Below are 27,600 nucleotides of genomic sequence, written 5' to 3'. Positions count from 1 at the left end.
ACCTCAGTCAAACCACATCACTCTTCTCTTCCAAATCCTCAAATGACTTTACATGTCACTTTAAGTAAAAGTTATCACAATATTATCATATATGGTGTGATATGGTGACATATTCATCCTTCCACCCCATTACCTTTAAAAATTTTTTTTGACAAAAGAACAATTTTATTTTAATCATTTAACACTTGCACAGTTTTCAATCTTTGAAATGCTTTACACTAAAAACTTTTCCTTTCAACAGATTAGGACTTGAATCTGAGTTGGCAGAATTCTCAAATGACACAGCTAATGAGAAGTGGAATCCTAAAGTCTGATTCGAAATTCCCTCTTGTACCTGACAATGCAAGAGAAAGTGCTTATTCATTTCAGTATTACCCAAGTGTGAGGGCCATAATCTCAGTTTATTAACTTTAGTAGCAATACAGTAGATAGAATAGTCCCATATTACAGGAACAAAAGGACTGACTACATAATTTATACAATAAGTGTTGAAGAAAACTAGAACAGGACAGAGCTCAAACAGCCAATGCCATCAGTTGACAAATGCATCATTTGCCATGTAATGTCTTGGCTTTTTTGTTTGGAACATAAAGGCAGATTGCCAACCACAAGCTCTATCAAGTATATCTAGTAGTTTATACTTCCTTCTGAAATTAAAAATTTGAATGGAAAATATATTAATAGCTCATGCAACACTAGTTTTCTGTTGAAGTTTAGGCAACAGGTTAGCATCAGATTTAGGTAAATGTTAGAAGTGATTGCATTGGGCAATGTCTAATCAATCAATCATGATGTAAGAAAATACTGGGTGGTTATTTCCAAGTATGAACTATAGGTATAACCCAAAACCATATGTAGAAAGTTTCCAGTTAAAAGAACACACCCAACTTTTAGGAGACTCAACTTCAGTCCTGTCTTTACCACTGAAGAACAAGATCTTGTATAGGTTATTTTGTATGAAGATGATTTGAAAAATTTGCATTATCTTAGATCCCATCTGAAACTCTTTGAGGATCATTTCCTACCTACTAGAAGGTGGGGGAAATACATACATATGAGAAATCAAATGTTACAGCCCTTCACAGGTATTAAGACCAAGCTCACCAGGGGTCAGCTAAGGCAATGCCTCCATTCCAAAGGACTTAAGTTAGAAGTTTTCACCTGAATGATTACCCTTTAAAAAAACTAAAACCTTCTTTTCTCTTCTCCCAGGATACTGTACTTCAACATGCACAGCTGCACTACAGGATAAAACACACAGCTTGTCTTCAACTGGCTAACACCTAGGTGTGCACAGACATGGCTTTAAAATTGATAGAAAAGTATTTCAAGTCATGAAAGAAAATAAAGCTTAGAGATAACATGCTTAGTCTACATAGGTTTAAGTTTAGCCACCTAGTAAATTCTGGGTTGCTCCCCTTAAGCGGTAGATTGAATACTTTGCATTGCATTTTGATATAGACACTAATGAAGTGAAGCTATATTAGGCTTGTAGCTTGACAGTACAATGTTTATTTGCATGTGAAGTGCCAGTTTTATATACAAACTAAAAAGTAAACTTTAAAATCTGCTTTGAAACAGTGAGGAGGATATCTTCCAACTGCCTTGTGAAGTAACTGGATGTTCAAATCATCCTGGATCCAACAGCTTGAGGGTCTCCCCTCCGGAAAGCCAGGATTCCTACAGGTATAGTTCTATATCGCAAAGCCACACACAGCTAACCTGCTTGCAAAGACCAAACATAGACAAGATCTTCCATAAAAATCCTACTAGCCATGTGTCTTAGATATCCTCTCTCTATGCAACTCCACTAGTGCTGTTAACAGGACCAGTTTGAGGTACTTACAGAGTTTTAAAGGTGCCATCAAATATTTCTTTTGGGCTATTTTGTGGTGTAGCTGGTTGATATGTTTCAAGTAGCTGACTTTTTTTTTTTTGAGAAGGAAAAAAATCAGCAAGATAAGAATACATGCTCAGTTCATTTAGAAGTCAGTATCCAAGGTAAAACAATTTTCTGTTGAACTTGACATCACTCTCATCCTCTGATATTTGCCTGTTCTCTTCTCATAGAAGTTGGTCTTCCCTTCAAGCAAAATATTCTCCATAAAGTCAAATGGATTCTCCACTCTGGAAACCTTGCTGAAACCCAGTTCCAGCATAAGTCTGTCTGCCTCGAATTCAATGTACTGCTTCAGTCAAGTGCAACTCATTCCAATCAGCTTCCCAGGCAAGGCCTCCCTAAGACACTCCTGTTCTATCCTAACAGCTTTGATAGTTATTTCTTTTCCTCTCTCTTCTGAAGGTTTGTGAAGCAGGCGTTTGAACATGAGGCACGCAAAGTCGCAGAGTAAACCCTCACCTCTGCTAATAAGTTCATTGGAAAATGTGAAGCCAGGCAACAGGCCTCATTTCTTGAGCCAGAAGATTGATGCAAAAAAGCCAGAAAAGGAGATTCCTTCTACTGCTGCAAAGACTAGGGCACGATCTCCATAGGTAGCTTCTTTGTCCCCAACCCAACGCGAGGCCCAGTCGGCATTCTTCTTCACACAAGGCATTGAAGAGTAATTCCCTTTCTTTGTAATCTTTAATGTAAGTGTCAATGAGGAGACTATACATTTTGGAATGTATGTTTTCCACAACAATTTGGAAGCCATAGAAACAGCGGGCTTCTGTAATCTCAACTTCTTGGCTAAATCGCTCCACAAAGTTTTCATTTACTATTCCATCACTTGCTGCAAAGAAAGCCAGAACATGTGATATAAAATATCTCTCCTCAGGCTGCAAGGCTTCCTAGTGTGAATGTCCTTGGAAAGATCCACCTCCTCAGCTGCCCAAAAGGAAGCCTCAGATTTCTTCTACATCTGCCAGATATCATGGTATTCAATAGGAACGATGACAAAGCCTCGGGGGGTTTTCTCTCGAAGTGTTTCATTCTCTGCGCTGGGGGCAGGTACCTCAGTTTTCCCCAGCTTGACGGGCTCCGGGAGGATCTTCCCGGTCGTCTTGCCGGCCAGGACTGGGATGGGATTGAGAACCCGGGCCGCGTTTTCCTTGTTGGCCAGGCTGAGCCCCTTCAGGGCGGAGAGCTGGAGCCGCCGCTGGTCCCCAGGGCAGCGAGAAGGACTCGCACGGAGAGGTGAGGACGGCGGCTCGCTCCTATGAAACTTATACCTGTAAAGGATAGGCTAAGCCGATTTAAAATTATGCCTAAGAGTTACCCTCAGAGAACTTCTTCTGTTGCTCAGATGTGGCCTCTCTCTCTAAGCCAACCTGACAGATGAACTCACTGCCCTCCCACTACATGAGACATGACTCCCAGGGTTGTAAATCTCCTTGGCAACATGGGACAAGACTACCCGCATGAGTCAGGATTTAGCATCACGGGATTGAGAAATTCTTCTTGACCAAAAGAGGTAAGAGAGAAATGAGACAAAATAAACTGTCAGTGGCTGAAAGACTTCAAACAGAGTTGAGAGGCTATCCTGGAGGTTATTCTTACCCATTATATAGACATCGTTTTTTTTAGTTTATGGTATTTTGGAGTGGCTGGAGGAAGTACCTGAAACTATTGAATTGTGTTCCAGTAGCCTTGATTCTTAAAGAAGACAGTGTAACTATGTAACTTTTACAATGTGACTGTTTGATTGTGGATACCTTGTGTCTGGTGCTCCTTTTATCCAGAGTATGGACAGATAAGTTTAAAAAAAAGAATTAAAAAATAAATAATAGGGGGAGATAAAGCTAAAAATTGGGGAGATTGAAATACTATGGGTCAAGGAGAGGGAGGTGTAAGGCATATGGGATGCATGGGTTCTTTTTTTCTTCTTCTTCTTTTTATTTCTTTTTCTGGAATGATGCAAATGTTCCCAAAATAATCATGGTGAAGAATACACAACTATGTGATATTGTCAATTGTGAGCCACTGATTGTATAATATGGTTAGACTGTATGTGTGGATATTTCTCAATAAAAATACTAAAAAGAAAAAAAAGAAAAAGAAAATGCTGTTGGGGAAGCTGTTTGAAACCAAAAGCCAAAGACCCCAGCAGATGCCAGACACGCGCCTTTCTAGCTGACAGAGGTGTTCCAGACCCGCTGGCCTTTCTTGAATTAATGTATCTTTCTCTGGATGCCTTAGTTAGGACATATTTATGGCCTTAGAACAATAAACTTGTAACTTATTAAATTCCTTTTTCAAAAGCCATTCCATTTCTGGTCTATTGCATCCCAGTAGCATTTAGAAAACTAATACAGTGACCAAGCTCAGAGAATCATCTTGTCGTGACCACACTTGGCCCAAATCTGCCATTGTTATTGCTCACTTTACTTGACCTATCTGTCGTAAGTGTTTGGGAGATCTTGTCCCACTGATAATACATCAAGATGTTGCCTAAGAATTTCTCCCTATATTTTCATATTTATTTTCCCATCATATAATCTCTACAATTTTTATCTCATTTGATCCTCACAGCAACCTTGCTTGATCCTTACAACAACTTTGCAAGGTAGACAAATGTGGTGGCTTCTGACACTAACTACCCAGAGTTAGCCCAGACTGCACAGGTTAAAAGCCCAGTCCCCTACAAGGCTGTCCTGACTTCAGACACGAGTCAAAAATGTGCTGCTTCTGATGACCACTTTTGCTTCTGACCAAGTGACAAAATATTGGGGGCATTCTGCTGCCCCTACATCTGAAAATTTGTTAGAACAACTCATAGAACTCTGGAGTGTGCCATACTTATGATTACAATGCTATCATAGTAAAAGGATTCAAATCAGGATCTGCCGAATGAAGGACAAGGTCTGGGGTGGGGGGTGGGGGTGAAAGAAGAGGGGGTTGTTCAAGTGTGAAGCTTCCATTGTCCTCTCCGATAGAGTCAAAATGCATCACCTTCCTGGCCAAGATGTATGACAGTACTCAAAGAATATTGTCAACCAAGGAAGTTCGTCTTAGCTTTGGTGTCCAGAGTTTTTGTTGGAGTTGCATTAGGTAGGCATGATTGATTGAATCATTGGCTATGTGGTTGAGCTCTAGCTTCCCACCCCTCCCATCCCCAGAGGTTGGGCTGATATCATCTGGCTCACAGCCCAGACCCTCTAATCACATGGTTGGTCTTTCTGACATGGCAGCATGGCCAGCCATCTACCCTAATTCTACAGGAGTCCCTGCCCCCACCCTGAGTCATCTCCTTAGCATAAACTGCCAGGCAGTATAGTGGGGCCAAAGGAATAACAAAGGCATTCCTATTACTGGGGAAATTCCAGTGGTTTAGATGTTATCCCCCAGGAGCTAGATCAAAAACCAGACCTCTCTTTGTGGGAATACATTCTTCATTACACAACAAGTTAAGTTTATTGTCTCATTGTGCAAGTTTTAAAGATTCAGAGGCCTGAAGTGGTCTCCTTCAGCATTCACTGATGATTAACTGATGTTATCTGATTTAGAATCCAGAACCCCTAACGTGCTCTTCCTGCTGCTTCACAAAGGCTGCAAAAATTCTGCTCCACAATAAGGCAAAAACATTTTATTCTATCCAATATGTATTTTATTGTGTATTGCCAGGCACCGCGCCATTGTTTTGTGCATCTGTGCTGATTCCCTAGAGAGTATACAGTAAAAGTGTTTACTAAAAATATAATTTTGAGTTATATGGCTATAACCAAATCCATATGGCCCCTAAATATTATAAACAGTAGATATTTTGATGCTCACTAAATTCTTACGTGAGTTCTAACCCATATGGGCCAACCCAATTTTCTATGACATTCCCCATTGAATGAAATCAGCAATATGGAATCCTCACCTAATTAAAGATTCTGGAATATGTCTCTGTGGCACGTAGTATTCTAAGACAGCCTCCAAGATTCCCAATCTCCTGGTATATGTATTTTCTCCCAGATATTCAATCAAATCAGTGTCCTTTAAAGGAATTTTACAGATATAATTAAGTTCCTAATCAGTTGACTTGAAGGAGATTATCCTGTGTGGGTCTGATCTGTTCAGGGAGGTCTTGGAAAGTCCAATTCGGATCAGCAGAGATTCTTCTGCTTACATTAAAAAAGTAAACAGCTATGCTGTGAACTGCCTGTGAAGGGGTTCACGCAGCAAGGATGAGAGTTTGACCTCTATGAACTGAGAAAGTTTTGATAGCCGACAAGAAAATGGTGACAGTCCCACAAACGCAAGGAACTGAATTTTGCAAACATCTAGTGAGTTTGAAAGAAGACCCTGAGACTCAGATGAGATTACAAGCTTAGCTGAAACCTTGATTTCAGTCTGGGGAGACCCTGAGCAGAGGTCCCAGTTGACTTGTATCCAAACTCCTGACCCATGGAAATTGTGAGATAGTAAATTTGCATTATTTTAAGTCACAATCTTTTTGGTAATATGTTACACAACAATAGAAAATGAATACATTCTCATATATAGAGAATGTGAGGAGTGAAACTTTTTCTTCATACAGATAGATATAGATACAGATATAGATATTCACTCTTGTAGTTTATATCTCATTCCACCCTCCAGGCAGTCAGAAATCTGGTCATTTCCTCATGAGTCATAGTTCTAAACCATCTGCCCTGCCATTGAATCACTAGTTTTCCAGAGACTGTCCTCTACCTGTGATGTTGCCAACCAAAAATCAATTCTCATCTTACATACACTAAAGTTTCCTTAGAGACATTCCCTTTCCCTAGTGAAAAATTTCCTCCCAATTCTAAACCTTTCTCCAAATATTCCTTGCACTACACATTGAGATTGAATGCTCCAACATTCTCTTAACCTCTCAGACCCACTCAGCAAGGGGTGGGAAATGTATTTACTGATAGCTAGAGGTGCAATTATTGTCAAGATGTAACTGAGAAATCAGAATTTAAGGAATGATTTTAATCGCTGAATCATTACTTAAATATTCCTTTTTGCTTTTTGGTATATTGGAGTAGACATAGGGGAATACCTGAAATCTCTAAATTGTTATCCAGCTGCCTTGATCTCTGATAATGATTTTATGGCCTTTATCTTCTGTCCTTGTGATTGTATAACACTTTGTGACTAACCTTCATTTGTACCTATTCACCCAGTTTCTCAACTTTAGAGTCTTGTAATCACTAAAGAAAACCCTGTTATGTTTATTAATGAAGGGTCTTAGTTTAGCCCAGAACTAACCTACCCAAATCCAAAGTTATCTTGATAACCTAAACTGGATGTGATCTGGCATGCACAGTAGCTTAGACTTTAACCTATAAGTCACGTATACCTCATTGTAGTACTAAAAATCATGCCCATCATTATATTAAGGCCACCATTTTCTTTTATATGTTCTGTGACTAAGCATGCAATCAATCTGCATATGCTCAATAATTAAATCACATCTAATTACATTATCTGAGGTCACTGATCTCATTATCCTAAACCCTGCCTATCTTTTGATGCTATAAAACTATCAAAATTACTGAAGTTTGGGGAAACAGATTTTTGGGCCGATAGGCCATCTGATGTGCTCACACCTAGGAATAAACTTTTTCTCTCTTTGAAACCCTGATGTCTCAGGAATTGGTCATTTGGGTACTTTGGGCAAAATATTGCACTACCTTTGTCTGGTAACAGTTTGGCGATCATGAAGGAACCTGTCCCGACGGACAAGCAGGCGCAGTCACGAAGCCTTTTGCAGTCACTGGTCTGTGTTTAGTCTAGAGGTTTGGCAATTGGGTTTTTCTCTGCTCTGACTGAGTGAGTGGGTCAAGAAGAAGTAAAAGTGGATCAAGGAGGTAATATGGCAGTTCGAGTCCAACACTTTCGGAACCATCCCCCTTGGTCTGCCCTCTACACCTTCTGATTTCTAGGTTACCGTGCTGTACAGGGATTGAGGCCCTGATCTGAGTTTGTCTGTTGAGTGTACTCCTGGAAAATAAGTAATTGGTGTTCCATGAATTTCAGTAGGCCTGTTTACCTGCTAGCCAGTGTGTTACCTAGCTATAGTAAGTGTTTAATGCTCTCTTAATTGTTAATCTGTATGTTAAGTATTTAATGTCCATTTCACTGGTAGTTGGTGTGTTTGGTCTAGTTATTAATTAGTGTGTTACTTAAATATAGTAGCTGCTAAGTGTCTTAAATTTTGTCAACTTGTGCCTTACTGCATTTGTATTGGTCAAGTGTTACTAATCAGCTACGATTACAGAAATTCTTTACGAAGGGAACTTTTTGGCTGTATTGAAATTTGGAAAGATTTTAGTTATGAGTTGATTAGAAAAAGGTTTATTTCTGTAACATAATCTGGTCTCAATATGATTTCGAATGAAAAAACTACCATTACAGTTAAAGTGAAACATATTACTGTTAAAATTGTTCTGCAAAAAGATACAAATGGAATGAGATAATATGCATTCAATCCATATTTATCCCCCTCAAAAGTATTTCTGTGTTTCTGTTTCTTGTGTAACTAACTTTCTATTTGTGTCTGTCTGCCTGTTCAACAGGACATAAAGTTCCCTTTGTAAAGAATTTCCGTAATTGTAGCCAATTAGTTACACTTGACCAGTACAAATGCAGTAAGGCACAAGTTAACAAAATTTAAGACACTTAGCAGTTACTATATTTAAGTAACACACTAATTAATAACTAGACCAAACACACTAGACCAAACACACCAACTACCAATGAAACGGGCATTAAATGCTTAACATACAGATTAACAATCTGTATTAACAGGAGGTATATTCTCATACCTCCAGATGGTAATAGCGAATTAGTGAAAATTCTTAAAGAACTCTATTTGAACTGCTTAAAATTAAGCATTTATTTTAATAATACATTAAAATAATATGTTATTTTATTATATAATATATATGTATATACTTCTGGAGTAGGTAGATATATACATATATACTTCTGAAGTGAAAAAGAAAAAAACTCTCTGAGCAGCAAGATCCAAAAACCTTAGTTTTGTAATTTCCATAAACAAACCTGGACATTAGAAATAAACCACCCTAAATTTCCCTAATACCTCAAAAAGCTGCCAAAATATTGCCTTTAGGATAGGGAAGGACCTTTCCCAATTGCCCCAGTCGCAGCTTTTAGTGAAATAGATCTAATAATTGGAAATAGTTCAAAGAAGTTCATAGGAACTCTCAAAATTCCAGGGCCCTCATCTAAAACTTTCAACAGGCCAGACTTCATTCTTTCTGGGCAATCTATCCCTTCCCCAGACCTAAACACCTAAGGCAGTCAGAAGGAAAGACTTGATACAGAAAGATAGGGGAAGTATAGTTAAGAATTCTCTCTGTTTTTTTTTTTTTAACCATGCCTGGAGATTAGAAATGGTAAAGCTAGAAAACTATGAAATAGGCCATAACTATGAAAATCATTTTTTTCCAATATTACCTTTGCAATGGTAACTGCAGTAAATAGATCAGTATTAAAATTTGAATAACCTTAGGATGGGGTAACTGAATAAAATCTAATTACTGAATTTCAGTAAGTAAAATGAAAGGCCTTTGAAAGATATGAAAAAGTTTTCTGGGATTTCGGCTTGGGACAAATTTAAAAAAATCACGGTATATTCTCCAGAACTTGATAGTCAATGTACTTTTAAAATTGTTTGTAATTTTAAGATATTATGAAACAAACAAAAAAATTTTCAACCTCTGATAAAAGGAATTTTGTAACAAATTTGTGAATTGAACACGTGATTTTATTCTGCTTAGGTATGTTCTGCCTAAACTTACATAAGCTTACTCATAAAATAAGCTAGCATTATAAGTACATTCTCAAAATTCCTCTTAAAATAGCCTAACTAGAAAGGTTAGCTTAAATGAACTGAGCACTGTACCTGGTAATGATGACACTTATAAAATGTAATAAAATTAGAATATGCTGATGCTTCAAATATATCCTATTTAAGAAATCAGTTAAGTTTAGTAAGAAGTATAAATGGATTTTTTTATAACCCTGATTGTCTGGATTTCAGAGAATCAGGCTTTTTAGTTACTTTACCATTTGTTACCTCAATATGTGGAAAAATTTTAATTTTAGTGGCTTTGTTTATGCCTATCAGTATATTTCTGTCAGTAAATGTCATAAATATGGAAAGCCCAATTCTTAGTTTCAAAGAGTTTATATTCTAGATTGAATATACATGCACTAGGGCATAGTATAAGGCAGTAGTGATAAAAGAATAAAAATGCCGCAAGAATTTTAAAAGCAGGTAGATAAAGAATAACCTAAGAAGACCTCATATAAGAGATGACACTTTCAAGATCCTTAAGTAAGAATAAGTAGAGCTTTGAACTAGTTTTTTTTTAAGAAGCCATACCTTAGTTTTGCAAACTGACATATGCCCAGTATTATTTAGTATTTGAGAATAATGTTGAGAAAATTTAAAGTTTTTTTCTGCATATAAATCCCTTAAATATTGAAAAGCTGTTTATATTTTAAACTTGGCACTTTCTGACCTTTGAAGGTAGTGCTGGATTGGCCCGAGTCATTTTAAGCATGTTGCAAAGTAATCATTTGTGTGTTATGAGTATAAAGTATATAGATGCCTAGTTCAGTGGTAGAATTCTCACCTGCTCTGAGGAAGACTCAGGTTTGATTCCTGACCCGTGCACTCCAAAGGGGGAAAAAAACCCCAACAAATCCAAAAAATGGTGTTGTGATACTGGGATATTCACATGGAAAAATAATGAAATGTGGGGGTGCAAGGGTAGTTCAGAAGTAAAATTCTCACCTGCCATGTGGGAGGCCTGGGTTCAGATCCCGGCCCATGGGATACTCACATGGATAAAGGATGCAATATGACCCCTGCCATATAGCATACAAAACAAATAATGAAATGTGACCCTCATTGTACAACATACAAAAAATATATGTGGATAGATAGATAGATGCCTGGCAGTGTTCCAAACCCAAGCATTAATTTCTTCCTTTTTCCATTACTTTATAGTATCTCTGTCTCTTTTTCCCTTCATGAATACTGTCATTAGAAGGACGTATGCATACTCAAAAAGCTTTGTGAATTTGTTATCAAATTTATTTCTGATTATGTGCAATCTGGATAAATAAAAACTACAGGTGAGACAGGTAGTGTTGTTATTATTTCCCATACTAAGATGATCATATTTCTTGATTAAGAGTGAATTTTGTTTGTACACTGACCACAAGACCTGAATAAATATAGAAGTTACAGAGGGTTTATAGAAGTGAATTCTGCCTGTCGTAGTCAGTGCTGACCAAAAATTTAAAAAGCCTCTTAATCATGTATTGGAATGGCTTTTGTGTCAAAGCGTGTATTCATACAGAACTAAAGTTTAGTTTTCTCCCTGTTAAAATCATGTGGATTGTTAGTCTGCTCTTAAGGTAAAGTTTACAAAAAAAAACAAAACAGTTTTTCTTAATCATCTAAGTACACTGTCTAGAAAACAAAGATTTTACGTCCAAATAATATCCTTTTTAATGTTTATGTTGGCCTTATCCTTTATTTCAGAAGGTAAGTCTCACTTTTAAGGGAAAAATTGTTACAAAGAATTTGTTATTTCGCCTTGTAAAAATCAGGTGCTAAAATAGTTTTACATATTTCATAAGAAGTGTTTAAGAAATATTACAGTATTTAAAAGGACTTTTCTATTCTGTTGTTAGCTAAACTTACATGAGTAAAATGTTAAATATTTAGAGATTATTTAAAAATTCCTTAAGACTTGACAATGTCCTCACTGTCCATGTTATATCCTGATATAATCTATATGATAAGCCATGGTATGGTGTTAGTCATGGCTTTAGTTATTCTCAGGGAAAGCTACAGATTTTAGCAACAGGCAAAGTTACTTGCCAGTCACACTGCTTTCCTCTGAAATTATGTGTGGTCAGCTATAAGTCAGAGCTTCATCTGCAACAAGGAGAGATCTTAAAAGGGAAGCAGGACAAATATATAAATTATATTTTATTTGTTAATTAACACAACTCTGGTACATGTGTAAGGATGAAATAGAACAAAACCTCTGCTATGATTTACCAATATAAAACAGTTATCTAATATTTTTATTTCTGAAAGCGGCTTCATTTCAAAAATGTTTATAAAAATTAGAGTTTAGATTGTAAGCTTTAACTGTTATCTTTAAATTCTGAAACGCTTTGCTCTTTTTATAACCTGGTAGTTCCCTGGAACTTTTAAGTATCTGTGTAACCCCTGAGACTCAAAGTTAGTTCTCCAGCTCTGAAAGTTAGCATTATTCCATACAGCAACTGTTAAAAACTGAAAAAGAGATCAGACTCAGACTAGAGATGTGGCTGAAACTAATCTGGTTAAAACTAAGGTAAATCAAAATACAAGGTAAAAAAAAATAATATTGCCTATATTTTAAAACTTTAACTTTTGTGTGAGACAAAAAGAAAAATGTTTATTTTGTCCAAAATTTTAATTTACTGTGGCGCACTGTCTGATTTAATCTGTCTAGTCAATTTATTTTAACAACCTAATTCAACTTTATTTGCTATAGAACCTAGAATAAAGAATATCTTAATGTTCTATAGAAGTTAATGTTATACCCTGATGCATTTCAGGATATTTTAGGCAGAAAATAAAACAGTATTTGCAATGCTCATAAGAAAATAGGAGCTCCCAATTTAATAAGCCAAGGCCTCAGTCTTGGTCCTTGCCCATATGAAACTTATTACTGTAACGGCAAAACTGAACCTACTAATGAATAATGCCTAAGAGTCATCTCCAGAGAACCTCTGCTGTTAATCAAATGTGGTCTCTCTAAACCAAACTCTGACCTTCCCCACTACAAGGGACATGATTTCCAGAGGTATAAGCCTGGTCCTGGTGTTGTGAGATAATGACTTCCAGGGAGAAGCCTGGCCCTGGGATCATGGGATTAGGTGACCACAATGAGGGAAAGAAATAGAGTTTTAATGGCTAAGAAATTTCAAAGCAAGTTGAGAGGTCATTCTGGAGGTTACTCTGACGCAAGTTTCAGCCAGATATTACAAACTGCCTCAACATGGAAAACCCCAACCAACAGTATTCCTGGAAACCCTGAAAGTTATCCTGGGCTCCATAAAATTTTACTTATTAAGGTTGTTTTTCAGAGACTTAACCCTCCAGATTGTTCCAATGCCAGATAAGCTCTGAAACCCAGAAGTACGAGACTCTTTTTTTTTTTACAAAATGAAATCTTTTATTAAATGAACATAGGGAAACTGAGAGAAAATAAAATTTACATAAAACCACTGAAAAATTAATACTACTATATTTCACATGAACTATAACATTACATTACTGCACCGGAATTATGTCTAAAATTTTCTTTAGTCTAATTGGATTTTATTATTCCTTTTAAATTTATATCTTTATGCCCTCTCCTATGGGATAGATGATGAGGCACATGTAATACATAAAATTTATGGTCCTCATTTCTCCCACTCTATGGCAAATGACAGGGAAAATCAAAATTACAACACAGCTGACACCAGAAATGAGTAGTTATAAAAAAATTAAAATGGTCACATATAATAAAATATTACTTGTCGTTTAATAAATGTTTATGCAATCAACTCAAGCCTGTTGGAAAAACTGAGGCAAACTTTCCCCAAAAAAAGCCAGACTGATTTAGTCATTGAATTTCCAACACTCTGTTGTTCTTTTCTATAGTGGGTGCTAGCTGCCGGAATACAATATACCAGAAACAGAATGGCTTTTAAAAGGGGGAATTTAATTAATTGCTAGTTTACAGTTTCAAAACCGAGAAAATGTCCCAATTAAAACAAGTCTATAGAAATGTCCAATCAAAGGCATCCAGGGAAGGATACCTTGGTTCAAGAAGGCCGATGAAGTTCAGGGTTTCTCTCTCAAGTGAGAAGGCACATGGTGAACACAGTCAGGGTTTCTGTCTCGGCTGAAAGTGCACATGGCGAACACAGCATCATCTGCTAGTTTCCTCTCCTGGCTTCCTGTTTCATGAAGCTCCACGGGGGCATTTTCCTTCTTCATCTCCAAAGCACTAGCTGGTGGATTCTCTGCTTAGTGGTGCTGCAGCATTCTCTGCTCTCTCTCAATCTCCAGCTTTCTCCAAAACGTTTCCTCTTTTATAGGAGGAGTCCAGTAAACTAATCAAGACCCACCTGAATGGGTAGAGACAGGTCTCCACCTAAATCCAACCCAACAACCACTCTTGATTGAGTCACATCTCCAGGGAGATGAAGGTACGAGACTCTTCAAGGCCAACAACCAGTTTCATCCCTCTGCCTCTTAGTGACAACACCCTTTTCAGCCTTGAAGAAGTTAGAAGAGTTATTGCCAAGCTATCCCTCAAGATTGAGAGATAATTATCCAACGAGAGGGAGGAATTGTTACCAAGAAATTAGGATTTAAGGGATGATTTTAATTATTATACCTGAAATCTTTGAATTGTAATCCAGCTGCCTTGATCTCTGATAGTATTTGTATGCCCCTTGTCTTGTGAAAAGCTTGTAACTAACCTTCACTTGTACCCATTATCCAGTTTTTCGACTGTCACTAAAGACAGCCCCTAATATTCATTAATGAAAGGTCCTGGATCAGCCCAGAACTAACCCACCCCAAGTCCAGAATTATCTTAATAACTGAAACTGGGTCTAACCAAAATGGGCTTTCCTGACATGTGCAGAAGCTTAGACTTTAACCTTTAAGTCACCCATACCTCATTATAATACTAAAAATCATGCCTATTATCATTTTAAGCCTGCCATTTTCTTACATAAATTCTGTGACTAAGTATGCAATCAATCTGCACATGCTCAATAATTAAATCACCTCTAATCACATCATCTGGAAACTTGATTAGGTTATTGCCACAGAGATGTGACTTGCCCAACTGTGAATATTTTTTTAATAGAGGAAGATGTGAGACCACCTCTACTTTTTTAATAGAGGAAGATGTGGGTCTTGATTACTTTACTGAAATCCTAAAAGAGGAAGCATTTCAGAGAAAGCTTGGGAATGTCGAGAGCAGCAGAGACTCGAGAACTACAGAGTCCACCAGCCAGTGACCTTTGGAGATGAAGGAGAACACCCCAGGGGGAGCTTCATGAAGCAAGAGGCCTGGAGTGGAAGCTAGAAGACATCACCATATTCGCTATGTGCCTTTTCAGCTGAGAGGGAAACTCTGAACTTCATTGGCCTTTCTTAAGTGAAGGTAACCACTTGTTGGTGCCTTAATTTGGACATTTTTATAGAAGTTTTTTAATTGGGACATTTTCATGGCCTTAGAACTGTAAACTAGCAACTTATTAAATTCCCCTTTTAAAAGCTGTTCTGTTTTCGGTATACTGCATTCCGGCAGCTAGCAAAATAGAACAGATTGTGGTACTGGAGAGTGGGGTGCTGCTGCAGTTTGCAAATACCAAACATGTTGGAATGGCTTTTTTAAATGGAAAAGGGAAGATTTTGGAGAACTTGTAAGGAACTTAATAGAGAAGGCCTAGAATGCTTTGAAGAGACTGTTGTTAGAAATGTGACTCTAAAAACACTTCTGACGAGGCTCTAGACAGAAATCAGGCACATGTTATTACAAACTGGAAGGAAGGTGATCCTTGTTTTAAAATGGCACATAATCTGGCAAAGTTGACTAGTGGCTTTGGCTGGAAGGCAGATTTTAAAAGTCATGAACTTGGATATTAAGCAGGAGAGATTTTCAAATTGAGTGTGGAAAGTACAGCCTGGTTTCTCCTTCCATCTTATAGTGAAATGTGACAGGAAAGAGGTAAGTGGAGAACTGAACTCTCAGAATCAAAGAAACCAGAAATTGATGTTCTGGAACATTCTGGGCTTCCAGAATGGAAGGGAGACCGCAGAGAATAGTGCCCCATGGATTTAATCAAATGTGGAACCATTCAGCCATTTCAGAAAAAGCCAGGATTGGAAATAGAGTTATCTAGGAAGGATTTGTGCAAACTCCTGCTGTCTGATGGACATGATTCTTGCTTGCTACATAGAAAGCCGACAAGAATGCTGTGGGACTTGTATAAAAGGAACTGCTACCGGTCTTGACTGGGGGTGCTCAGGAAAGGGACAAAGTGAAGGTAAAATAACTTCAGAGGCAGAACTATGGAAGCTAAAATCCAGAGTCAAGAAACTGCAGGCCAGAAGAGCAGACGCACCCAAGCACGTGGCAGAGAATGGGCCTTCTAGCTGTTTGCTAGAAGACTCACACTGCCTGCAAGGAGAGGGTGGAGCACATCACTTGGGGTTTGAGGAGAGTCTGACTGTGACCGCATGGAGAGATTGAGTGTGTGCTGGAGATTACAGACAGCCCAGGTGCAGCCCTGATGCTTGGAGAGGGTCGAGCCGAGAAAAAAGTTGTCTCCCCAGTGTCCCCCAAGGTTGCATTCCAAGAGAGGCGGACTGCTGTGTAGGCCCTTGGAAAGGGTTGGACTGCTGCTTTCTAAACCCCCGAAAATAAATGGCTCTCAGACTTTGAAATCTAATGGCGTTTACTCTGCAGGGTTTTTAAAATGGCTTAGGTCCAGTCAGCCCTGTGTTTCTTTCCATTTCTCCCTATGGAAATTCTTCTGAGATTTACAGATCCAGAGCCAGAGGAGAGTTTTGTCTTAGGGAGACTATGCTTGTAGCTGACTTTGATGAGACTGTACTGGTTTTAACCTTGTATTACATTTGTATTGTTACTGAAATGCTTTAAGGTTTTCTGATGTTGTTATGAAATGACTGTTTTTTGTATATGGGAAAAACATGTCTTTTTTAAGGTCCACAGGGTAGTACGTGCTAGTTTGAAAGGTTTGTGTACCCTAGAAAATCCATGTTTTAATCCTGATCAATCTTGTGGAAGCAACCATCTCTTCTAATCCTTATTCAGTACTATAGGGTGGAAACTTGATTAGGTTATCTCCACGGGGATGTGACTCACCCAATTGTGGGTATTAACTTTTGAATAGAGGGAGATGTGATGCCACCCATTCCAGGTGGGTGTTCATTACTTTACTGGTGCATTGGGCAAAACAATCCACCACCTTTGTCTGGCAACAAATAGAATTTGTATCTACAAAAGCATCGGTGTCTTAAGTTACAGGAAGAAGGCTCCTAAGGATGATTTCAGACAACAATATGCAAAATTTGGGCAGAGGGCAGATGTAGAAGTGATTGCTACGGCTGAAATCAAACCCAGTAACGCATGGCTACAGTTAAGGCTAGACTTGTAGGGCAGATGAGACCCATTGTCTCATGATTTTCCTACTCAACAACTCCTCCTCTGTCACTCAGGTCCTCCCCATTGGAGCCCTGTGCAATCTTCCTGGACTTATTCTTTACTGCCCCACAAGCCTGGTGCTCTTCAGCCAAGCAGGATTGCTCACTATTCTGTCACCATTTCTCACTCTGCCAGCAATGATCTCACCATCTCCCTTTGTCAGAATCCCACTCATCCTTTTTCACATGTGGTTTGCTGTTCAGAATGCCTTTACTGATCTCTAGCCTTCTTTTCTTCTCATGACACTTTTCACATTCTGATCCGTATTATGTTTGACTACTTGTCTTATCTACTGTATCATAAACTCCTCCAACAGCTCTAAGATTCCCTAGCACAAAATAGATATTACATTGAGTCGATTAAATTTTCCCTTTTGTTATTTTAGCAGGATTCTCCTCCCCACTTAACTGAGGGAGGTTGGACTTGGCTCAGATACTGTCTCTTCTCCATTTAGATTATTTTAGGGCATTATACAGAACTGGCTCTTCGAATTAAAAAAAAAAAAGATGACTAAAGCTAATTAAAAAGTTCACACTTTTTTACAATGACAATTTTCAAAATGGTTTCTTGTACATTATTCAGTGTCTTTGAAGGTTAAATAAAATAAGCAAATGATTTCTATATGATGAAAATAGAATTTTGGGAGCAATAGTTAAAGATGTACAGAAATAGTCACATCTCTAATAAAATTAGATGTTTTCCTCATGGGGAATTTTCACTCATGCCTTTTCCTGAATCAAAGACTTCTCAAGATGCAGATATAATTATTACTGGTTGTAAAAATCCATGTGGTAAAATTAACCATCATTATATGATTTAAGATTTTATCTTAATTGTTGACTGCTGGATTTTAAAATAAGTAATTATGAACTTGTCAACCAGTGTAAAGAATGATATTCATAACGGTGAATAATCCAGTTAAAAACATTATATCCTTAGGTTGATTTTTGAGATAATTCTCAAGTTCTACATCCACCAGACTTACCACAATGCTATACACATTTTATAAATTAGATCCATCTCTTAAGTTACTCAAATTTTTAGGTTGAGAATTAATTTTTTTAAGTTCAGAACTAATTGAATTAAAATTAAACCATTATAATGAGTTGCATTAAAAAGCAAAATCCTTTATCAGATAAAAGAGTCCGCTTCTAACTTTCGTATTAAATAAATGTATGCTTTTGAGAATTTTGAATTAGTTGATTTTCAAATGTTCCAGTTATTCCTAGAAGTGATGCCAACCTTATTGCAAAACACTGCAATATATCCTTTTTTGGGGGGGAGTTGCATGGTCTGGAAATTGAACCCAGGTCTCCTGCATGGAAGGCGAGCATTCTACCACTGAACCACCCATGCCCCCTGCAATATATCCTTTAGTGGGTGTAAATTTTATAGCCAAAAAATCCTTTTTTTTTTATAGCTAATGATTTTGTAATATACTAAATGAGTGTATGGCTAAATTGACATTTTTTTTCTATAAGAAATAAACACCTTAGCAAGTTAGCACTATATTTTAAATGTTATAACAATTCACAATGACTAGCCATAATTAAGAATTCAATATTAAATAAATTGTTAGATTCCACATAATCAAAGCTGAGCACATTTCAATGTGAGCCCTTCTAGAAATACCAATCTTAAAAACTATTTGTCTGTGTCTTACTCTTTTAATGCATTTTATATGATAAGTTTCACATATGCGTCTTTGGACTGGGATATCTTCAGGGGAGAATTGTCTAAGAGTTTTAGGATTGAAATAGAAACTATTGTGATTTGGTTTTCTAAAATATGTCTTTCAAATTGGTTACCCCAAAATTTGATTAGGAATCAGCTATATACTACCTGTAGTTCTATCTATACTCCCATTCCTTGGTGGAGAAAAAATGTCAGATAACATGAATGCAACATGTGTTTATTGATCACTTACTAGGTCACAGACATTGGGGACAGGCACTGAAGAAACTGAGACAACATTTATAGAGAACAGTTACAACTTGATATGCAGCATTTCACTTTCTTTTTCCCACATTTTTTTTCCTGTTTTGTAGATGAAGGAACAAAAATAAAGGGCTTATGTAATTCTCCAAATTCACTCAGCCAGTGGTAGACCCAGAAATGTGATCCAGGTTTTCTGACTTCAAAACCCATGGTTTTCTCAATCATATCACACTTCACATAAATACCTTGATATTTCTTAATAAGAAATGAAAATTGGGGCTACGTGATTACACCAACTGCCTAAAGACATTTTTCTTCATGTTTCCAATGTAAATCATTCTGAGAGCTTGGAAACATTCAAGGGATTCTGTTTCCCCTTCATTCATCTTAATTATGAAAGATCTGGAAGAAAAGATGTTCTGGGGAGCAGCTTACGCAAGGAGTTATTTATTAACAGAAAAATGAAATCAGACAAAAGCACTAGAGTAAGAAGGCATTATTAATATATTTGTGTTTTCCAAATCTGTACATAACTTGAACATTTTCAGAGAAAGAATTATTCACCATGTTTCCATTTTTCTCCCCTCTTAGTATCTGTTTGTACTCTTGCTGGTTTGCTACTCCTGCTGGAGCCAGGATCTGCCTTAGTCTTGTGAAGCCAGCAAGTTTCTGTCTGGAATGAAAGGAGCTTCTCTTTCCAGGCTGTCATTTGATGTGACTACCTTTTTTGTGCATCACTTAGTCTAGGCTCAAGGGGACAAAAATAAAAGTCATCTTTTAAAATGTTTAAGTGTAAGTTTTACGTCCAGGTTCCTTGAGCCACTCATGCTACAATAATAACAAAAATATTCTTAATAAGAGCAAAATGGTTGGCTTTTGAGCCTTGTCTCTAACAGAGTTAGTATCAGCTGATGCAGAAGCCCAGGGTTTTAAAAACATCAACCTCTTAGGATTTGAGTTGAAATTTCGATGCACGAGATGTGATTACTGTTCTTTTAGCAGGAGAAACCCAAATGTTATTGCTGCAAGTCTCAGCTTTCTAACAGAAGGAGGGTTGCTGTACATATTCTTAAAGCAAGTAATTAAACTAAAACAATCATTACATGATAAGGAGAAAGGATTTCAAAAATTACTATTACAAGATGTAAACATCAGCTTCCAATAGATAGCAGACTCCAAAAAAAGAAGGATTAATATAAGTTAATGTTTTTTTTTCAGATGGATGGAGAAAGAGATGTAACAGGGCACTTGAACTCTATAATATTTTATTACGTAGAAGTATATAAATAAAATATGATGAAAAGTTTATGTTTATAAACTGTAAATAGGGAGTACATGGGAATTTGCTAAATTATCCTCTGCTTTTCTGTAGTTTTGAAATTTTCATTGAAAAGGAAGGAAGGAAGGAAGGAAATCAGGAAGGGAGGGAGGATGAGATAAACAAAGGATTCATTATTGTTATTTTTATCTTTGGTTTAGGGAAAATTAGAGAATTATTTTATTTTTAAAAATTAGAATGATACTGTTATAAAAATTATGTAAATTCAACAAGTTATATTTGTAAATGGGAAAAATACATAAAAGTAATTGAAAAAATTTTAAGAAGTGTATTTTTTGGAAACTTATTGTTAGGCATTGTGGTCGCCAAAGAGATTGGATAGGCCATAGCTTTTTAAATTGTTGTGCTCCCCACCCCCCACCTCCCCGTTTAATCCTGTAACCTAGTTTGTTGTGTGGCCTTTACTTAGAGATTTTCATTTACAGAATTAGGAGATTGTGAATCTGCCTAAAGAAAACCAGAGCATTAGTACATTAGAAGTGGATGTCAGCAATTTACTGGTCAGCAACTATTTCAACATTTGCCTCTTTCCCACTTAAGGCAAAAGAAAATTCTGTCATTGGAATTCACTTTCAAACAATTGAGAATAATGCCATCAAAGAAAGTTGCCTGGTGCCTAAAATTAGGAAGAAAACATCAACAGTTCCACACAAGGAAGATGATTATGTCATGTCTTATTAACTAATCCTTTGGTAGAAAGGATTTACCTTGAGTACACTTGTAAGCCCTCATTTCATGCCCTCATCATAATTACCACTTTCCTATTTGGCTGTCTACATTCTAAGATGCTTTGCGAGAGGTGACAGCTTGACTGTGATGAGGAGTCTAATTTTATTGTATTTTTATTTTTCATTTCAGGGAGTATATCTTCTTACTATAATAGAAAGATAACAGCTTGGTGGAATAATTCTCCATCAGCAATTTTCACCATGCTTGACAAATGTATTTTTCGCTAAAATAACATCCTGGATATACATTTAAAAATAATATACTTTATCATTATAAAAGTAACATAAAGATTTTGAAAAATATAGAAAAGCAGGAAAGAAGAAACTAAAAGTTACTAAAAAATCCAACAACCAGCCTCTTTTAATATTTTGATATATAATCTTATAGTCTTTTATTCCCCCAAATGTACACATTCATAAAATAGGGATTGTTTTCCTCTGTGAACTATTGGATTATTTAAATATTTTGCACATGTTTGATAAACAACCTGCTTTTAGGTTTCCAATGAACACTTTGGTCACCAAATATTGAACTGAAATTCAATAGTATTCTGTCAGGAAAGTTCTTAGGGTGTGATGAAAGTATGTTGCAAATAGCAGTCATTTTTAACATTTATACAAAACATTATTATAGCATCAATTTGTTCCATCAAAACTTGCAAAGCTATAGTCACAGGACATATTCAAGCTCATTAATGTACTCTCTTATGATATTGGTATATTCAAATATCCTCTGAGGAAAAAGGGAACTAAAACTTACTGAGCACTTACTGTGTGCCTGCAGAGTGCTAAACATTTTGCAAACTTTGTCCATGCATAGATTATATTTATATAGCTGTGGAAAATGAGGTTGCTAATCTCTGTGCCTATAAAGTAGGAAAAAGATATTGCTGACTCAAATTCCTGCAATTCAGACGGAGGAAGGGACAGACAGAGCATGGGTCTTTGATTAGAAATATTGAAATTCACTGTTGAGTCCAGGGACACCATATAATTCCTTCATTCTAAGTATGAAGGCCCAGCTTTTGTGAGTTTAAAATTTTTATCTTCTGTTGGATAGATCTTTGCCTTCAAGAATTGTGCAATTTATCTTTGCAGTGTAATTTTTTTTTTGCATAAAAAATATTCTGTGTGCTGCCCTGTTAAGATCACTCAGCACATGATCCTGCTTACTGTCGAGGAGTCTCTGCCTCTGCTGATCTATAGGTAATAGAAGATGCTTCTGGAATACATTTCCCGAAAGTTGTAATTGGATATGCCATGGACTGGCATCACAAGAGATCTCCATGCAAAGTGATGTGGGATTAACTGCAGAGTTACAAGAAATGCAAATTTAATCGGATGTTTGACAAGTTGAAAGCTCTACTTCATAGTCCACGTTGCAGAATAGTTTTCTATTGGAACAGCGTTTCAGATAACTTTTTCACTGGGGAGTCTAACTAAAGTTGTGTACAGGCCCACTGTAGTTCCTAGGGTTGTGATTGTCACCAGTGATGTGTTCTCTGCCTTACTAGAAAAAGCCATGGCAAAATCGCCATGTGTTCATGGACTAATGCTTTTAACAGGAGATCAGTCGGATATCTCTTTATGTGAGTGTTTGTCTTAAGGCAAGTTAACCTCTGCTGGAGAACAACTAGTGAACGTAAAATTATTGCATTCGTTAACACCTTACTTTTGGTCTTTCCATTTGTTATCTCATCAGATTCACACAACAGAGCTCTGTTATGTGGTGTTTTTTAAGAACACCGGCTGTGGAGTCAGCTAGTAGAAAGTTTGCATTCCAGCTTCAAGTATTAGCTCCAACACTTCTCTGGGCCTCATTTTCTCCTCTGGTAAAAAGGGCAAAATAATTACAATGACCGTATGGGTTTGTTCTGAAGATTAAGGCACGCATATGAAATTCTCTGCACATCGCCTGGCTCAAGGAATGGAGTCCTAAATATCCTGTTAGACTGGTCAGGTGAACATAAAGCCCAGGGACACCAACAGCTTAAAGAAGATACATAGCTACAGAAATGGGGGCAGACCAGTCATTCCCATTTCAGTCTTCTTTTTAATCATCTGCGTTTGCTTTCTGAACTAAACACACGTGTATATGCAGCTCAGCTGTTGACTTTTTTTATTAATTAAAAAAATTAACAACAAACAAAACAAGATATCATTCCATTCTACATATACAATCAGTAATTCTTAATATCATCACATAGTTGCATATTCATCATTTCTTAGAACATTTGCATTGATTTAGAAAAAGAAATAAAAAGACAACAGAAAAAGAAATAAAACGATAACAGAGAAAAAAAAGATTATACATACCATACCCCTTACCCCTCGCTTTCATTTACCACTAGCATTTCAAACTAAATTTATTTTAACATTTGTTCCCCACTATTATTTATTTTTATTCCATATGTTCTACTCTTCTGTTGATAAAGTAGATAAAAGGAGCATCAGACACAAGGTTTTCACATTCACAGAGTCTCATTGTGAAAGCTATATCATTGTTCAGTCATCATCAAGAAACATGGCTACTGGAACACAGCTCTACATTTTCAGGCAGTTCCCTCCAGCCTCTCCACTACATCTTGAACAACAAGGTGATATCTACTTAATGCGTAATAACCTCCAGGATAACCTCTCGACTCTGTTTGGAATCTCTCAGCCATTGACACTTAGTTCCATTTCACTCTTCCCCCTTTGGTCAAGAAGGTTCTCTCAATCCCTTCAGCTGTTGACTTTTAAATATGCTGTTTAGTCAACAAGTTTAACTATTGGACATATGCATTGCATCAGACAGAGTGGTGAGGCAATGCAGTTCTAACAATGCAGCTCACCTCCAACTAGGAAGTCCTGTGTGTATGCCTCTGCCCCTGCACCCATGCACACGCAAGCATACCTCTATGTTCTGAATGTGCCCCCTCTCAGGGGAAGCCTTAGGTTCTCTTTGCACACATCTTGCATCAAGTTATGACACTGGGCATTTCCTCAGGGCCCCAACTCCTTTGCTAGTAAAAACAAGAGATTGTAATAATACCTGACTTACAGTGTTACTAAGATTAATTAAGATATTGTCTGGGAAGTCCTTAACACAGAGCTTGGTGCATAAAAAATTCTTAACAGATGTTGGATAGTCGCCTTCTGTGGCTGCTGTTAGTGGGGCTGCTGCCCCACATGCTTATAGGGTGTCAGAGGGGGAATTCTTAAGTCTTGCCTGACCAACCAATCTAAAAATTGGCTATCATGTTTTTTTCAATGCTCTTACAACTATCTGAACTGATCTTTCTTATTTATTGTATATTTTTCCCCACTAGAATTAAGTTCCGCAGAGGATGGAGCCCAGGATTTGGCTGATATGTAGCAAGTATCCTCCTAAAAGTATGTGAGTAAATTATGGGAGGAGAAGGGATTGAGAGCAATGGGCGGGAGAAAGGAAATGACCTCAGTGAGCAGAGAGGGAAAGAATGGCCTGTATTACCGATTTCTTGCTTGAAATTCGGAGTGCATCACCAATCATCATTTGTTAAACAGGAGCAGCTGCTCAGAGGATTGCAGTTTAAGGAATCATGAGTAATTTTGATAGAGCGCAGACTGTTTAGCAGGTGCTTTTCTCTTCACTGTGAGTAGGTATAACTTGGCAGAAGCCAATTGTCAACATGATTGTCTTTGTAGTTTAAGCTGACTTCCATCCCCCCACAATTTGTGGCTATCACAGGCAGGCCACTGAGATCCCAGTTGCCAATACCCTACTCCAAAACTGAGATTCAGAGTTTCAGCTCACTGAGTTCAGTGCAGTGCCTTCAAAGATTGTGTCTGTGTATATAAAGGAGCCTGGCATATGCTTATGAACATTAAATGAGTAAAACAAACCATTATAGTCGCTCTATAAATGTTCCCTGTTGTTTTTGCTTTCATCCATTCATTCAAAAGTGAATTTATTCATTTATTGAACATCTATTATTTGCTTGCTGATGATCTGGGTACAAAATATGCAAAGGTAAATGTGACAGACCAGATCTCTGCCTTCTTGAAGCTTATGATGTGGTGAGTGACAGGGGCTGGGGGAAGGGTGGTCAGAAAATAAAGTTCAGTATGTTGACCAGAACAGTGAATGACTGTGCTTCTAAAATGCTTGGGTAACTATACTAGCTATATTAACTATAGTTAACTGTTAAATATACTAACAAGATAGTATAGTTAGTATAGCTAGTATAATTTAACACTGCTGTTCCAAAACCTTGTGAAAGAGCATAGTAGGCACTCAATTCATGTTGGTTGAATAAGCAGTTTAATTTGGGCATGGGAGTGTCTGAGTTTAGGCTGTGTGTGCTGAGATGCTGCAAGCTCTGCTTGGGTGGACTTGTTTATCTGCCATAAAGTACTAGTTAGAATATATGTGGGTGGACGAAAGAAGAATATGAGGTTGGGAGTGAATGCATATTCATAGGCAAAGCCTGTGTGACACTGAAGGCAAAGCCTTTGGCTGTACACGAAGGACTGAACTGTGCCTTTGTAAGGTAAATCTGGGTTTGTGTGTGAGCCCAAGTTTAGAGTTCTGATAGAGAGTGTAAACCTGGACTTATAATGGTGGGTAAGAAATTAGTCTGGGATTTATTAACAGGGAGAGGCTATTTTGCAAGGCAAAACCTAGGGATGTGTGCACATCTGCGATCTTTAAAGCAATTGCATATGAGGCAAATTAGGGGTGGGGTAAAATCAAAGCCTAGGACTGTATATATGAGGTCAGAATGGGTTTCTGTGTAAATTCATCTCAGTCAATTATAGGCTTTTGTGATTTCAAGGTCAGTGGGTTTCTGTGTGTGTGTATGTAAGCCAATTCAAGAATTCCTTACATGAGGTGCACCGGAGGATATGGGTTTGTGAGGCAATCATTCTAGAATTGGGTATATTTGTGAGACAACTGTAAGAGTAGGATGAAACAAATCTGAGGTCATGGGTAAGCAAAATCCAGCGTTGTGAGTGTGTGTGGTAAGCCTGAGTTTGTGTCTGTTAGTTGTAAATCAGGACTTGGAGGTAGGATTAATGCATATGGATCAACTGAGTTTATGTGCATGAGTGGGGCAGATAGATTTGTGCTTATGAAGCAAACTGAGAGGTTAGTGTGGGTAAAGCAGGATTTGTGTGCATATGTGAGTGAGTCAAGTTCTGGGGTTTGGATATTTCTGTGACATCTGAATTATATCTAAGTGTATGGAACAAGTCTCGGGGTTGTTGCGTGAGCGGGGGGAGGGAGGGAGTGTGTGCGTGTGCGCGCGCGTGTGCCAAGTTTGGAATTTGTATTTGTGATGGCCAACAACGATGCGTAAGCCTGTGAGACCACGACGGGTTGGGGGTGCCTGAGGAGGTGCGGCTGGGCGGTTTCCTCTCTGAGGGCGAGAGGTTCTGCTCCTGCCCGCGCTGCTGGCTCTCGGGCTCGCTGGGGACAGAGGCAGGAATCGGAGCAGCACTGCCGCCTCTGGCGCGAAGGCTCAGGCGCCTCCTCCCTCCCCGGTCACTGTGGCTCGGAGCACGCTGCCGGCGGCTGCCCTTTCCGCCTCTGGGGAAGAAAGCCCTCGGGCCACCGCCGCGCTTGAACCATGGCCTCGGGTCGGAGGGGCTGGGACAGCTCCCACGAAGACGATCTGCCGGTGTACCTGGCCAGACCGGGCACCACGGACCAGGTCCCGCGGCAGAAGTACGGCGGCATGTTCTGCAACGTGGAGGGCGCGTTCGAGAGCAAGACGCTGGATTTCGATGCCCTGAGTGTGGGGCAGCGGGGCGCCAAGACTCCCCGGAGCAGCCAGGGCAGCGGCCGCAGTCCCGGGAGCAGGCCGGGGCTCGAGGGGGACACCCCACGGAGGGGCCCAGGCCGGGAGGAGTGCAGAGAGCCGGAGCCCGCGCCGCCCGCGCCCGCCGGGGTAGAGATCCGGAGCGCCACCGGCAAGGAGGTGTTGCAGAACCTCGGCCCCAAGGACAAGGTAAGGGGGCGCGAGCGTCTCTTCTGTGCCAGCCCTGGGCGCCATAGCCTCGGCACAACTTTTCTCCCGCTCACTTTGCACCGGGTCGCGGGACGAGGAAGAGGAAAAGGGCATACTAACGATCGAACGTAGCGGGACCTCCGAGTCTGGACGCAGGCTTCGGATGTGCCCCCAGATGCAGCAGCTTTGTGTGCGCGGGGCAGGGGTGCGCGCGGCCCCCTGCCAGGCTCCACAAGCGCTCTGGGGCCATCCGTTCTCGGTGGGTGTGTCAGACCGGCCAACCCGGGAAGGCTTAGTGATTTCCAGCCCTTTCCTCTGTCTGAGTAACCGACCAGCACAATCGTGTTGTTCCCCTCTGGCCCTAGACTAGGTCCCTACCCGGGTC

General features: G+C 38.6%; 1 protein-coding gene and 1 pseudogene across 1 annotated transcript in view; one reads left to right on the top strand and one right to left on the bottom strand.

Annotated features, from left to right (window-relative positions):
* Positions 1-1,982: 1,982 nt before the first annotated feature.
* Positions 1,983-26,836, bottom strand: LOC143664303 (ribonucleoside-diphosphate reductase subunit M2 pseudogene; annotated as a pseudogene).
* DPYSL3 (dihydropyrimidinase like 3) overlaps positions 26,559-27,600 on the top strand; it is a 108,057-nt gene continuing 107,015 nt past the window's right edge. Inside the window, exon 1 of the mRNA XM_077137342.1 lies at positions 26,559-27,215. Coding sequence (XP_076993457.1) covers positions 26,835-27,215 — 381 coding nt within the window. The 5' untranslated portion in view covers positions 26,559-26,834. The remainder of the gene's footprint in view (positions 27,216-27,600) is intronic.

This window comes from Tamandua tetradactyla, chromosome 20 (assembly GCF_023851605.1).
Source record: "Tamandua tetradactyla isolate mTamTet1 chromosome 20, mTamTet1.pri, whole genome shotgun sequence".
NCBI classification, from domain to species: domain Eukaryota; kingdom Metazoa; phylum Chordata; class Mammalia; order Pilosa; family Myrmecophagidae; genus Tamandua; species Tamandua tetradactyla.
The sequence above is the reverse complement of the archived record's forward strand: the minus strand, read 5'-3'. Positions and strand labels throughout refer to the sequence as shown.